The 15,102-nt window shown below is 38.9% G+C and overlaps 1 protein-coding gene across 3 annotated transcripts in view; it reads left to right on the top strand.

Annotated features, from left to right (window-relative positions):
* Nucleotides 1-15,102, top strand: part of TEAD3 (TEA domain transcription factor 3) — a 108,980-nt gene that overhangs the window by 81,038 nt on the left and 12,840 nt on the right. Inside the window, exons 3-9 of one of the 3 annotated variants that reach the window (XM_081946935.1) lie at nucleotides 3,220-3,284; nucleotides 6,722-6,784; nucleotides 6,913-6,975; nucleotides 11,999-12,010; nucleotides 12,487-12,624; nucleotides 13,634-13,677; nucleotides 14,842-14,903. In XM_081946935.1, coding sequence (XP_081803061.1) covers nucleotides 3,220-3,284; nucleotides 6,722-6,784; nucleotides 6,913-6,975; nucleotides 11,999-12,010; nucleotides 12,487-12,624; nucleotides 13,634-13,677; nucleotides 14,842-14,903 — 447 coding nt within the window. The remainder of the gene's footprint in view (nucleotides 1-3,219; nucleotides 3,285-6,721; nucleotides 6,785-6,912; nucleotides 6,976-11,998; nucleotides 12,011-12,486; nucleotides 12,625-13,633; nucleotides 13,678-14,841; nucleotides 14,904-15,102) is intronic. The other 2 variants (XM_081946937.1, XM_081946936.1) reach the window with 2 other exon arrangements.

Below are 15,102 nucleotides of genomic sequence, written 5' to 3'. Positions count from 1 at the left end.
AGAAGCTGGGACAAGTAACTGGAGCTCACTCCGTTATGTGGCACTAGGGATTCGAACCACTGAACTGCCAACCTTTCTGATTGACAAGCTCAGCGTCTTAGCCACTGAGCCAACGTATAACCCTATTGCTGTATTTTGCTGTAATGGCTGTAGCCGTGCAAAATTGCTATGCTTGTTTCATAGCTTAGCTGTGTTTCAGATTTTACCACTGAATATTAGTAGAATTTTTTTTATGTACCTAATAAAATATCAAGAAGTTCTAAGAGAAGAAATAAACTTAAAGTTAGGCATTTGTTTCATTACTTATTTCATGAACAAAGTAATTAACATAGTGTGAAAAAGTAATTGCCCTGCTAGTTAGCTGGAAGATTACATAATTGAAAAAAATCAGGGTTAGCCCTGCCCAAATAAATCTCACAACCTGTGGTTCTTCTTATCATTGTGGCGTTTCCATTGCACAGATTTGGAGGCAGTTTATGCTTATTAATGCCTATCAATCTGGAAACTGTTTCAAGGTCATTTCTTAAGCTTGGGATTCCAATAATAGTAAGATGCAATATTGAAATGAAAAATCTGCTGGGACAATAGTGAATGTTCCCAAAAGCAACTGTCCTGTCAAAATCACTTAAAAAGTTCAACATAAAATAATCCAGGGATCTGAAATCATTTTTTTTTTGTATTGGCTAAAATTAAGCGTTCATGATCTCACAGCCAGAAAAGTACCGTGTTTCCCCGAAAATAAGACCGGGTCTTATATTATTTTTGCTACAAAGGATGCATTAGGGCTTATATTCTGGTTAGGTCTTCTTTGGGGGAAAATACAGTACTAATTGCATCCGTCTGGCTGATGATCTTAACGGGCTTATTTTTGGGATAGGGCTTATATTACAAGCATCCTAAAAATCATGCTAGAGTTTATTTTCTGGCTAGGTCTTATTTTCAGGGAAACAGGGTAGCAATGTGGAAATCATGGCTGACCAGGAAGTACAATGAAGCTGATCTTAGGTTTGGCAAAAACTATGCGGAAGTTCCAGTGGACCTTTGGAGAGATGAATCAAAAGTGGACTTTGTGGCTATATGGATGACACTATATCTAGCAAAAACACTGTGATTTATTGTAAAAGCTAATACCAAGCCCAGCAACTTTGTGATATGAGCATAAGTTTGCTTGTTAAGACCCTGATGATGTGCCATAGTGGAAGGAAGCATGAATTCTGTTAGATAAAGCAATTTTTCAGGAAAGAATTAAACCCTTTCTCCTCTTAAGTGGGACATGCAGCAAGAAAAAGATCCCAGGTTTACAAGCAACATTGTGGAGGGAAAAAAATCACAATTTTGGAATGGCCAGAGCCAAGTCCAGGTTTAAAACTCCATGGAAGTATAATGTCAGGGTCTGAAATAAGCAGTTAATGTAGAAAACTTCCAAATATTATTGAATCGATACAAATAACCATGAATGAATGGATCCAAATTCCTATATAACATGTGAGAGACTGATAATTACAGGAAGCATTTGATTGCAGTTATTGCAGCTAAAGTGGTACAACCAGTCATTAAATCCAAGAAGGCAATTCCTCCCCCCCCCCCTGTCATTTTGCATGTTATATGGCTTTTGTGCTTAATTTCATTTAAATCATCAACAACTATTTGTTCATTTAGGTTCCCTTCATATATTAAGAGAACCAACATTAAACTATGATAATATTCAGTGGCGAAAAAATCAGGAAATGTAAAAGGGGCAAATATTTTTTTAACAGAATTGTACATGAGTAGTACAGTAGTAATACCAGGCTGTGGAACGCTGGGTAAAACTTTGAATAAGCCCCAATAGAAATGTGCATACATGCGCACAACTCCTAAGAGAAAACCAACTCTTACATTACATGTAGTCCAACTAACTTTCTTTCTCAGCCACCAAACGAAATAGAGTTAGTCTTCTGTTATTTTTTTAAAAAAATCAATGGCAGGAACTGCATATATCAAGGGATATGAGCTGAGCCAGATGGCTTTTATGAAGGTATTGTTACTCTAGTATTCGGTATCATCCTTCTCTTTCCCTCTGATATGTGGCTGTTTGACTGGATGCAGCACCTGGTCTTGTCTGTAAAGAACTATGGTGATGGGGAGGGGAGAGAAGAGAAGAGGCATGGTTGAGGGACTGTGATGTGACCTCATTTAAGACTTCTGTCCCCAAGGCTGAAAACCAAAGCTTTCCTTGAAAAGAAAACAGGACTCTGGCTTTGCCAGAAAAACCACACTTGCTTCAGCCTCCAAATTTCTCTGTCTCTCTCTCTGTTCTAAGTTAGCTGCAAGGGCATTTCAGCCAGCTTTAGCCAATACCATCTGGTCCATCAAAATAAATCTGGCATGCTTCCCCAAACTATTCTTCTTCCATGTTGAGGGGGGGAGGGAGAGGAGGGAAAAGAAAGCTCCCAGCTGCTCTGACGTTTGAATTTAGATTGGCCACAGCTGGCCTGTAAAATGTGGAGCAAAAGCTCTTCTGCTTCAAATTAGGACAAAGAGGAGGTTGGGAAGGGCTCCTTTCAGAAGCCAGTGCCACTTAAAACATCCCAGTAGGTTGCACATCCTGTTGACTGTCACATATCAGACCTCAAGTATCCATACCTTCGTATTTTACAGCTTTTTTTTTGACATCCTCTTTTCTTCTCTATTATGAAAGTTCCATGGAGTCATGCATGAAACTAGGAAAGAGGGAAGGATGGTCCAAGCATGCTGTGATAGCTGAATTAAACATGGCGGAATAGGGCAAGAAATATTCTGGGTTCCCAGATTAGGCTACAAATCCTGATCCTCAGAAATCCTATAATTTGTTTAAAGGGAACAATGACTTCCTAGATAAATCTCTATGTGTCCCATGTTTGCATTGTTTTCTGAGTGTCCAGCTTAAAAAACAAGTTGTTTTCTTTTTTTGACAACACTATGGACAGATATGCACTCTGGATATCTGGTTCAATGCATAAACAGCCAGGGCCTCAAGCAGAGTTTTTTTTTTCAGGCCATCTTGTTCATTTAGAGAAGAGTTGCGTTAGTGCCATCTTCTGGTAAAATGTCATCACTGAGTTAGGAGCAGGAGTTTAGTTGTTTGTCACCTTGAAGGATGTAAGGAAGGTAGATCAGAGGGCAGCCTTTTATTTCTAAGAAGTGGGACAAGAGAGGGCCTGCATTCATCATATTACATCTTTGCCTTTTCTGCTTTAGGACGCAATGAACTGATAGCAAGATACATCAAGCTACGGACAGGGAAGACAAGGACTAGAAAACAGGTAAAAATTCATTTCATGCTTGTCCCTTTAAAAAGTGTGAAGAATGAATACACACACACACACACAGTATATACTATATATGTATATATGCATGTTTTTGATATATGCATGCTCCAGTGCTGTGATCTGGTGTACTGTTAACTTATATAATGGATATCTTAACTGACAAAAGTTTTGCCAAGATTAGAATGCAGTACTACTTCTGCTGACTGCCGGCTGCTGCAATTTGGCAGTTTGAATCTCACCAGACTCAAGGTTGACTCAGCCTTCCATCTTTCCGAGGTTGGTAAAATGAGAATCCAGATTGTTGGAGGCAATATGCTGACTCTGTAAACCGCTTAGAGAGGGCTGTAAAAGCACTATGAAGCGGTATGTAAGTCTAAGTGCTATTGCTATATATGTGATCTTTAAATTCTCATTTTGACTCAACCATTGGTCCCCTGTGAGATTTCTGTTTCATTTTTCTTAACATAGGTTTCCTATGGATGACGGCTATTTATCTCACACACAAAAATAGAATATCTTCAATTATTTGATTTCATACGGCTGGATTTATGCTTGAGAAACACTTTGTTTATTGTATAATTTAATGTTTAGGAATTAAGAATGGCAACTCTAGTTACTAAGTTGCTTGTCAGAGTTTTCCCAATATAGGTGATTTCCTGATATGTGGCCTTCAGCTTTCTAAATTCTGCAGCCAGCTATTGCTGAATATTCTAGAGGTGTAGTCTACATATCTGGAAGTTGCTGAGCTTTGGAAACACTGCTTCACACAATAAAAATTGACACTGGCTTTTAGCAAACCTTCCTTTTAGATTAGGCAAATTTGGAGACATACTTAAGGACCATTTGATCCTATAACAAAACTGGGAAGAATCATGTCAGTGGAAACAATGAAGGGGTTTTATTAAAAATTAAGAATTACCCTTTTTCCCTGAAAATAAGACCTCCCTGGATAATAAGCCCAATCGGACTTTTAGCATATGCGCTAAAATAAGCCCTCCCCCTAAAATAAGCCCGCTCCAAAAATATTGCAATACAGCAACAGCCATGAGGTGACTACGCTCGCTACCTCCTGCACCTCAAAAATAATAAGACCTCCCCCAAAATAAGACCAACTGCTTATTTTGGGGGTCAAAAGAAAATAAGACCTTGTCTTATTTTCAGGGAAACACGGTATTATTAAGTTTTAATTCAGTAAAAGCTAAAGTTTCATATAACTACTTTTACCAAACTAATTTCATTTCACTTTTTCATTCTTAATTCCTTTGCCCTTAATATCACTCTTCCTCATTAATTTAGCTTGATGGAAATTTTTAAAAACAGGGGTAGAGGGAAGGGTTCTGACTAGCCAAGTTCTGGATTGTGAGAATTTGAAATCTACAGCCATAAATAAAGAAAAACAACTAGAAGAATGGAAAATATAAGAGAAAGATGAAAGGGGCTTTCTATTTTAGTGAGGGAGCGTTTATGCCAGTAAGAAATTTTGAACAAACAGTAACAAATCTGTAATTCTTCCTTGTTCGTGAGATTGCATACCACCTTGTAAACAGTCTCGAGATGACTACTGGATCGTGACTGTTATTGCTAGGTCTGCCTAATTCAGGGGTGTCCAAACTTGGGAACTTTAAGACTTGTGGACTTCAACTCCCAGAATTCCCCAGCCAGCATGGCTGGCTGGGGAATTCTGGGAGTTGAAGTCCACAAGTCTTAAAGTTCTCAAGTTTGGATAACCCTGGCCTAATTGAATCAGAAACTTTCATTCTTCTGGTCAATTTCCATCAAATTGAAGTGCAGTGTAAAAAACAGAATTGGGATGGGAAATGTACCATGTGTATACCTATCCGATGGTGGTCTAGATAATTTTATGAATGAAGAAAGAGCAGACATGTCACAAGTGTTGTAAAAGCTGTCATGAATGAAACTTCAGTCTAACCTTTGTTTCCATTTTCTTCCTCTTCAAACATATAGGAGTAGCTTTTAGAATAATTACGGTTCATTAGTGGAGAGTGGCAGAATTCTTTAATGGAACTCAGTGTTAGCTATGTTAGACTGCAAGTGTGTGACATATTAATGAAAGCTGTCTATTTGGAATAGGAAAATGATTGTTTCTAGAGTTCCAATCAAGTCCTCCTATTTTAACTGTGGTTTATGTCCTTCCACAGTACAGCGAAATTGGAAATGCCAGTCCTACATCTGTGCTGATTTCTCTAGGCATCTTTATTGGGCTGTCTAAAAGAACATCTTTCATGTTGAGCTGTTTATCTTTACAGATTTGATTCTCAGCTCCGAAGCTAACAGTCTATAACTTCCTGCTGAAACTGAAATCATATATAGCCAGGAAATGGTTTATAAGACAATTCTAAGCATATTTAATGGGACTGCAAACTGTCCCGAGAGATTGGAGTGGATTGCAAAGTATGTCACTATAAAACAGAACAGATTTCTTTTGGTTTTTCCCCCTATTGCCTGGCTTATTGTATTTCATCAGCTCTCCCAATCATTGGAGATGTGCTCTGTATAGAGCTGTGTCTGTACAGAAATGTAACGTTTAAAATAAAATAAATGAATGTATATAAAGTGAGAAAAAAGCCATTTCCATTGTTTTAAACACAAATTAAATTTAATGGAGCTGTTGGGTAACAGAATTTACCTAACAAAATTCCTTCACCTATCCTTTGTATATAATATTCAATATTTTGTTAATGGAAAACTATGCGTTATGACTTCCTGAAAATATTATTTCATTCGTCAGATATAATCAACCATAAATGTAATTTTTATTCAAAATATTGAACCAGTGTTCAAAGCCATAAACTCATATTTAATTTCTATTCTGAAGAAGAACTTTATGTCTACCGTTTTGCTCCCTATAAGCAGTTTTGCAAACAGCTGACAAATGTTTCATATTTTTTAGGTATCAGTATTTATCGTATCAAGGACTAATGTTTTGAAGAACATTCCCATAAACAGTTTTGATTGTGTGAAAGGCCGTTCAGTTACCTGATTAAGAAAAATCAAATAAGTAAACAGGGGATTGCATAGTTGAGGAGAGTAGATGGGCCCGAAGCAGCAAAATAAATCAGAATTTCAGTAGTTTCTGAAACTAATAAGATTAATAATGTATAGAAGTCCATGAGAAATAATAAAATTGAAATTGAAAGTACTTGTTGCTGCCAAGAAACCTGAAAATGGTATTTCCTGGGAATATTTCCAAATGCTTCATTCAGCAAGATTACAGCAACTTCCTTCAACTGAATCTTTCAGTAAGCATTAACCGCGGTTTACCCTGAAAGCCGATATTATTCCGTCAGAACTTCAACTGGCTTAGGAGGCCAGTGTATTTCACATGGGTGCTTAAAGCACTGTTTTTCGATATGGGGTCATACCTTCATTCTTTTTGTGTTTTCCTTTTTGAATGACTTGGCGGGGACTAGGTGTCCAGCCATATACAGGTTCTAGCTCGGAAGAAGGTGCGAGAGTACCAGGTTGGCATAAAGGTACGTTGGAGACCCTGCCCATGCATCCATGGTATGTGAGCATGGGCAGCCCCCTCTCCTTCCTCTCCTTTCCTCTGGTTGACGGCTCTGCTGTTTTTCCCCCTCTCCTTCTGCTTTTCTCTCTGCAGGTCTCTAGCCACTTGCAGGTACTAGCCAGACGGAAATCTCGCGAGATTCAGTCCAAGCTGAAGGTACGCGCTTCCCCAGCTTTCTCACCTTTAAGCCATGGCCATGCTGCAGCTAACATACTGCATTCTGTTATTGCCACTCTGTTCCTTTTATGTCCTTGCCCCTTTTCCTTTGATCCTGGGATCAGATCAAAGCTAGAAATCTTGGAAGAGAGAGAGATGGTTGGTAGATGACATGGGGCATCTTTATGAGGCAGGATTTGAATAGGGCTGTGATCCCCAAAAACAATTCATTTGGTGTCAAGTCAGTGGAAAAAACAGGAGAGTAAATGTCCAGTAAGAATTTTCCAGATTGGACTTTCAACCATTGGCTGTTGTTTGTCCATAAACACCTAGTGATACTATTAATCCTATCAGGTGATATTTGTTAATATGCCTTCACCTGAACTCTTAACTATACAACCCTAAAAGTCTTAATAAAGCTAGCTATATAGAATGAATAATGGCCTATGACATGATGTGGCAATTGCACATAGATAGTCCTCAACTTACAACCCCAACTGAGCCCAACATTTCCCTAGCTAAGTGAGATAGTTGAGTTTTGCCCCTTTTACAACCTTTCTTGCCATAGTTGTTAAGTGAATAACTGCAATTGGTAAGTTAGTAACACAGTTGTTAAATGAATCTGGCTTTCCCATCGTCTTTGCTCTCAGAAGTTGGCAAAAGGAGATCACAAGACCTCAAGACACTGCAACCATCATAAATACATTCCAGTTGCCAAGTGTTGGAATTTTGATCACGTGACGATAGGGGTGCTGCAACGATTGTAAGTGTGAAAAGCAGCCACGAGCCATTTTTTTCAGTGCCGTTGTAACTTTGAACTATCACTAAATGAGTGGTTGTAAGTCAAGGACTACCTGCGGAGGGGTCTATAGGTGATAACCAGCACATTGAATTGTACTTGGAAGTCAAATGGTAACCAATTCAGCTCACAAAGCAGCAAGATCATGCATGCATAACCCAGTGCTTCTTTTACTGTCCACATTGCTATGTAGATAGTCCTCAACATACAACCGTTCATTTAGTGACCATTCAAAGTTACAATGGCATTGGGGAAAAAGTGACTTATGGCCGTTTTTTACACTTACGGCTATTGTAGCCTCCCTGTGGTCATGTGATCGAAATTCAGGTACTCGGCAACCGGTTCATATTTATGACAGCTATAGTGTCCCGGGGTCACGTGATCCCCTTTTGTGTCCTTCTGACAAGTCAGGTCAATGGGGAAGTCAGATTCAATTAACAGCCCTGTCACTAACTTAACAACTGCAGTGATTCACTTAACAACTGGGGCAAGAAAAGTCATAACATGGCGGCAAAACTCAATAAATGTGTCACTTAGCAATAGAAATTTTGGGCTCAGTTGTGGTCGTATGTTAAGGGCTATTTGTATTCTGGACCAACTGTAGCTTCTGGGAGGACATCTCCGAAGTAGAAAATACACTGCAGTAAATCCAGTGACAAAGGGCATAAGCCACTCTGTTCAGGATGTAGAATTGAGCATCACCTGCATATTTATGATGCCCAATTCCAGACAGTGGATAATCTTAACCAGCAATTGCGTGTTAAAGTTAAATAGGAGGGAGTGTTGAGCCCTGCTATTATTATTAATTATATAAAAATTATCTATAATGGCAATATGCGGTTATTAAGTTATTAGCTCGAATTTAGTTATTAAGTTATTAGTGCGAGTGGGTTAGGCTTGAGTTAATTTACTTTTTACCATGGCAGGTACAGAAAGAAGCAAAGGAAACAGTTGTTACTCTAGCTCTCTTACGGAAACTATTGTGTGATGTGTTTAAGAACCTAATAAGTTATTTGGCAAGGAGGCCTATGCCGTGGTTGCAACCAAGATGCACAGAACATAAGATGACTGTGGCTGAATCAGGATATGTAGAACAAGTTCACGAAACCAGGAACTAAGGGAGCTGGGCAAGGATGCAACTGGAGAGCTTTATCCTGTGATTGCCTTTCCTTTTCTTCTGTGGTTGGCTTTTTTTCTCCTTATTCTGTAACTGGAGATTGACTAACTTCAACCCTTTCCCTCTGTGTGTTCTGTGTACTGTGATTTGCTGAATAAAATGTCTGAAGATGGAGCAGAAGATGGGATGGCTCTAAAGGAAGCCAGAGAGTATTCCAAACTGATACTGGATTATCTTTTCATTTGTGTTGGTGAATATACTGTATGTCTTGGAAAGAACCGAAAAAAATTACAAAGTGGCCTCCCTCTTCCCTTTCTAGATTCCCCAAGATAGAATATATATTTAAATAGGATTGGGAAAGTTGCCAATGGTTGTCTCCGCATCTTTTGAACCCAAAAGAACGAAAATCTTGACTATTTACAGACTACGTTCCCTATATTTATATTGTCAAAGCCCCGGTTTCCATAGAACTCAGTAAATACTTCCAGTTGAAGTCTGGCATAGAAGAGTAAAAAGATATAGAATTGTATTTCATGCAGTAATTGGATATAATTCTAGAGCATCTTTATCTTCATTCTGACCCTATAGGAAATCTTCCACAAAAGTTAGAAAATACATTACCCCAGAAATGAGGTTGACGTGCTAGTCCATTGATGTGAAGGAATATTTTTTGTCAAGAAATGCCACTATGTACAGCACATCTTAACTTTTTCTTATTTGTAAGCAAGAAAAGGGCAAATTTCCCTTTAAGCTCTGTATTCAGAGTAAACCTTAGCTACTTGCTGTAAATGTTGTCACCAGTGGTGGGTCATTTGCCCAAGTGAAACCTGGATGATCCGTTTTCAAATTATTCCTCAAATTGAAACTTTATGTTATACTGGCATCTGTGGGAGTAGGTTGTACTGAACTCAGTGTAACTGGCTTCTGAGTGGATATGCTAGGTGGTTCATTAAAAGGCAAGTTGTGTACACACAGTGAACCTGGCCTGCCTCCCAAGGTTATTGTAAGACTAAAATGGGAAGAGTATTCACAGAGCCATCGTGGCGCAGTGGTTAGAGTGCAGTACTGCAGGTTACTTCAGCTGATGGCTAGCTGCAGTTCAGCAGTTCAAATCTCACCGGCTCAAGGTTGACTCAGCCTTCCATCCTTCCGAGGTGGGTAAAATGAGGACCCAGATTGTTGGGGGGGAAATATGCTGACTCTGTAAACCGCTTAGAGAGGGCTGTAAAGCACCATGAAGTGGTATATATGTCTAAGTGTTATTGCTATACTCCAATGGAAGCTCCTTGCACAAAAGATAAGTGAGAACGAAGAGAGACTGGTAATGAAATTACTTATCCACACTCCTTTGAAGTTAATGTCATTACTTCATAATAACAATTATTATTTAATCTTTTGAATACATATCGAACAATAGATTTGGTATCTCAATTGATTTTATTTTAAATTGCTGTTGTAACGCTTCGGTTTGAGATAAACTTGACAGCTTTTTTACAGGATGCATGCCCATAATTAATCGTGCTGTTGCTGGTATTTTAATTTTGATATCAGGAGGATATTGGAAGAAAATGCTGTGCCTTGAGTGTGCAGCAGTGGCAGTCACATTGCTAAGCCATGTTGTTCCTGCATGTGCCTCTGTATGCCCGTAACTGGGGCTGTATGTGTGTGTTGTTATACCGAAACATGGCTTTTGTAGCCGGCTTTAATAGATAGTTGTCCACAATTCTGCATTTCTGATTTGTTTTGAAATGTTATATGATGAACAAAAGTATATTCACTTGCAACAGACTTACACAGCGATTAACAATAAAGCCCTGTATATATCCCACTTCATGACAAAATGACCTTTTTCAGACTCTGGAATTAGCCCAACTCATTAGGCACCACTGCTAGCAACTGGTGCGTTGGGGTGAGGGAGAATATTCAGAAAATAAATCCTCCTTTTGTAGCTGAATTGTGACATTGGAATCTACTTGAGCTTTAATTCTGTCCCTGTTAAGTTCAGGATTGAGATTTTGAGACTGGTTTGATATCAAGTTTATATTGATAAACTTCTCTCAGCTTCAGTTCGGAATTGCTAATGATGTTTCAAGGCATCTTTAAAAGAGGGACTGAAAGGAGAAATGACTTTACAGCCAGTTAGTCTTTAAACTTTAAGGAGAGAGACAAAGAAAATTTAAAGACAAAGCAGAAGATGTAAGATTCACACAATTGTCTGCGTGCAAGCAGTGTATTCTTAAAAATACCAAATATTAATGTTAGACTACATTGCTATTCTTTAATATATAGCATAAAATTTATAATCATTTCTATTCTTAAGTGCAGTACTTAAGGCTACCATATATGGCCTGCAAAAATCCTGGATAAGTTTTCTGTATGTTTGTGCTGCCACCTAGTGGTCATCCAGACTATTGCAGTCCTAATTTACCTTTCCTGTGTAATTGTGCAAGGAGGTGATAGAAGAGAACCTTGAGCATTGTTTTTCATTTGTATCTGTCTAGTGTGCAAAAGAGTGCTGCCATCTATACATAGACCTAGACTAATTTGCAATAGAAGAGCAAAACTGGAGAGCCTGCTCAATTTTTGACTTAAAAAACCCTTGCTTATTGTTCACTTCATTTGTGAACACGAAGAAGATATCCACTGAGATCAGCATCCTGCCAGGTGGGATTTTCCACCCATTCCCTTTTTAGCCAAAGTTCCCAGGATTCTGTGAAGTAGTATACATTGGAAACTGGTGTTGCTCAGGGGTAATTTATTTCCAAAGCAAAGGTAGATGCCTATGGAGATTCTCAGTCATCCAGGTCATGGTTGTCCCAAAGGATTTTCAAAAGGCAGCTGGACTTTGTTTTTCCTTGAAGATGTTTCGCTTCTCATCCAAGAAACTGAAGAACTTCGAGAACTGAAGAAGTCTCTTGTATGAGGAAGTTTGAGGAAAAACAAAGACTAGTTGCCTTTTGAAATGGCAGCTTTGGGACAAAGTAAAGGTAGATTATCGCAATACCTTAAAATCCCATTATGATTATAGATACTATGCAGATTTTCCTCAGCCTTCACCCATACCTGAGTTCTAATCATATTTCTCTTTTCTTTTTCCCTTCATGCAGGCTATGAACCTGGTAAGTACCACCCAGACCTCTCTTTGTTCCATTAGTTTTAGATACCGTATAGGTCCCGACAAGATTTTAAAAATCCTTAACCTCAGTGAAACCCGAAATGATTTCTGATACTGCTAGAAAGAGAAAATTAGAAGCTGCTGTTTGGAGAATTTGAATATTATTCTAAGAAGCTGCCTGTGGTTTGCTTCTCTGACTATGCTTAAGTTGTACAAAACCAAAGAATTTGACTGACTCTGATTAACAAGGTTCTTTTCTAAAAGTAGTGGCAACTATCTCATTACTTTTCAGAAACAACTTGGATGAATGGTTTATAGTTAGTGTACAGTAGTTGAAGCTCAGACAGAAAATGGTTTTGTTGTAACTAACCAAGACTATAACAACTATCCCTTAATTTCAGGTGGCTTGTTATTTTTGTGCGCTGTCAAGGTATGGATTAGCAAGCCCTCCTTCTGTTTCATTTTTATCTTATTTTGAAGGATCAAGTCTCAAAGGACAAGGCTTTGCAGAGTATGGCTTCAATGTCTTCGGCACAGATTGTATCTGCCAGTGTCCTGCAGAACAAGCTGAGTCCTCCTCCTCCACTCCCTCAGGCTGTCTTCTCTGCTGCTCCCAGGGTAAGAAATGCCCCGCATATGGATGTAGGGTCATGAGCAGAAAGGATTCTTAGGAGAGATGCTCTTGGCTTATTTGAAACATGTTAGGTATTTGATACCAACCTGCATCAGCTATCCATCTCTGTCTTTTTAACTCAAGTGCCATGTTTAATCACTAAACAAAGACATTTTGGGTGGCTTACAAGCATGATGGTGGGGTTGGGGCTTGTCGGTAGGCACCACAGCAGTATGGCTGGGTGATTGGGCATGTACTTCAGACTGCAGGTGGGCACATGCTACAGAGTAGTATGGGATCCCTGGGATCTTATTCTCCGTAGCCAGATTCCCCAGGAGAAAAAGCAGCAGGAATGGGAGTTACTGGAGTGACTTGTGATCTTCCTTTCTAGCTTCCCCATTCACTTTGCTTGTGGGAAGCTGGCAGGGAAGGTTGCAAATGGTGATCACATGACCACATGACACTGCAACCATCCTAATAGGATCATGATCATGTGACTGTGGGAGTCATTACTTCTGACAGTTGCTGAACAAATGGTCATTACCCAAGGACTACCTATGGCAATTTTGAGATTGTGAATTTTAAGAGTTTAAATAGTACTGGTTTGCCCCTCAAAAGTCTCCCCTCCATTCTCATCCCTTCTCCCACCATCCCCCCAAAATGGATATAAGTTTCCAGCCTCATTTTTTTTTCAGTGATGGTGCTAAACCAACAGATGGGCTCCTAAGATTCTTCTAAAGATCAGGAAGCTCAATTACAGCCACTAATTCCTTCACTGTTGCCCTACATCTATCTAGCTATTACTTTTCCAAAATTAAGATAATTCTCTGGCTTTGTGTAAAGATTCCCACTGATGTAGTCCCAGTTTTTAACTCCTGGTGGCAGAAGTTTCAAACTATTTTATGGAAAATGTATTAAATATTCACCCTTAACATGCTGCGAATCACTGAATGATGACATCAGCTATTGAGAATATCTTTGACATCATGTTTTGTGTCCTTTTTGCTTTCTCAGTTTTGGAGTGGGCCTATCCCAGGACAGTCTGGACCTTCTCAGGAGTAAGTAGGGGTGGATGGGATGGGATAGTCTTGAACATGACTTTGTAAAGTAGGTGCTTGAGCTATATGCTAATGGTACATTTTTAGTGCTGATGCAAGATTATGTTTTTTAAACAAACTTGTTACTATTTTTCTAAAACAGAATAATTGAATCCTGGTTACCAGTTGCACACAGAGAGATTGCTCCAACTCATATGTGGAAGATAAATGTGTGAACACTTCCATTGTTTAGATAATGTTCCACTTCAGAAACCCTGCCCCAGCAAAGCCCACCAATATTTCCTTATCAATGTTAAGTAATTAAGCTCCCCTTTGGGAGAGCGAGTATGCAGAGAAGCGTAATGAGAGTGATATGGAATAGCACAAACCAGCATACAGAGACACTGAATAGTATAAAAATATAGTAGTTTACTGTGTAGAAATATAGAGGTATTCAGAGTCCGGTTAACAGTCCAAGTCATACACGGTTCAGTAATTCAGTTATCAAATAGTCAGTCTAACACACAAAATATAGGTAAACAGTAGCAAACCACAATACCTCAAAATACACCGATCAGCTTCTAACAAAACAGAGAGCTAACAGCCATTCTGGCTCCCTATTATAGCTGCTTGAGGTAACAAACCAATTATATCTCTTAAGCATTTAAAGTAACAGTAAATACATCCCTAAACAATCAACTGTATTAAATTTATGATATGATATAAAAGTACTGGAGAGTCAGGACTTTTAGACATATAATCCCAGAAATCCAGGATTATGCTGGCTCACATCAAAATATCCATCAGGTCTAGCACTGTGCTTCCACATTGACTGGCCTGTGACTCTGAGAAGCCCAATGATATAATGATCTAGCACTTGCTGCCTGGTCACATATGCAGCAAATCCCAATGTTGGCAAAATAATGACATGCAGCCAAAGACGTCATCACACAAATGCTGCAACTTTACACCCGTACCCCAACATCTGATGTAAATATGTAATACATGATATTTATATTATGGTACCATCACACATTTCATCATTTCCCTCATCCTTGCACCTTCTGCTATTGCTCGTATTGCCTGGCATTTGGTATTCAGAGTAAAGCTTGTAGCTGAGATATGCAGATTAGAGGAAAGTTTGTCAGAATAATTTAATCTGTTTGATGTTATTTTGTTTTTCAGCATTAAACCTTTTGCACAACCACCCTACCCCATTCAGCCACCCATGCCTCCATCACTAGCCAGTAAGTGGTCACTTGATTTCTCCAATTTACCCTCTTGATGCTCAACTGTGCAAAAACTATTTTTTTTCTTGCCTCCTGTCTCTTTTACCACCATCTGAATGTGATTCAAGTATTTGTTTACACAGTATAGCTCTCTTTTCCCATTGCTGCTCTCATGAACTCTTCTTTTTTTACCAACTGCAATAGTGAATTTAATTGG

Source organism: Natrix helvetica (genome assembly GCF_964273705.1).
Source record: "Natrix helvetica genome assembly, chromosome: 3".
NCBI lineage: Eukaryota > Metazoa > Chordata > Lepidosauria > Squamata > Natricidae > Natrix > Natrix helvetica.
This window is presented reverse-complemented; position numbering and strand designations above follow the sequence as displayed.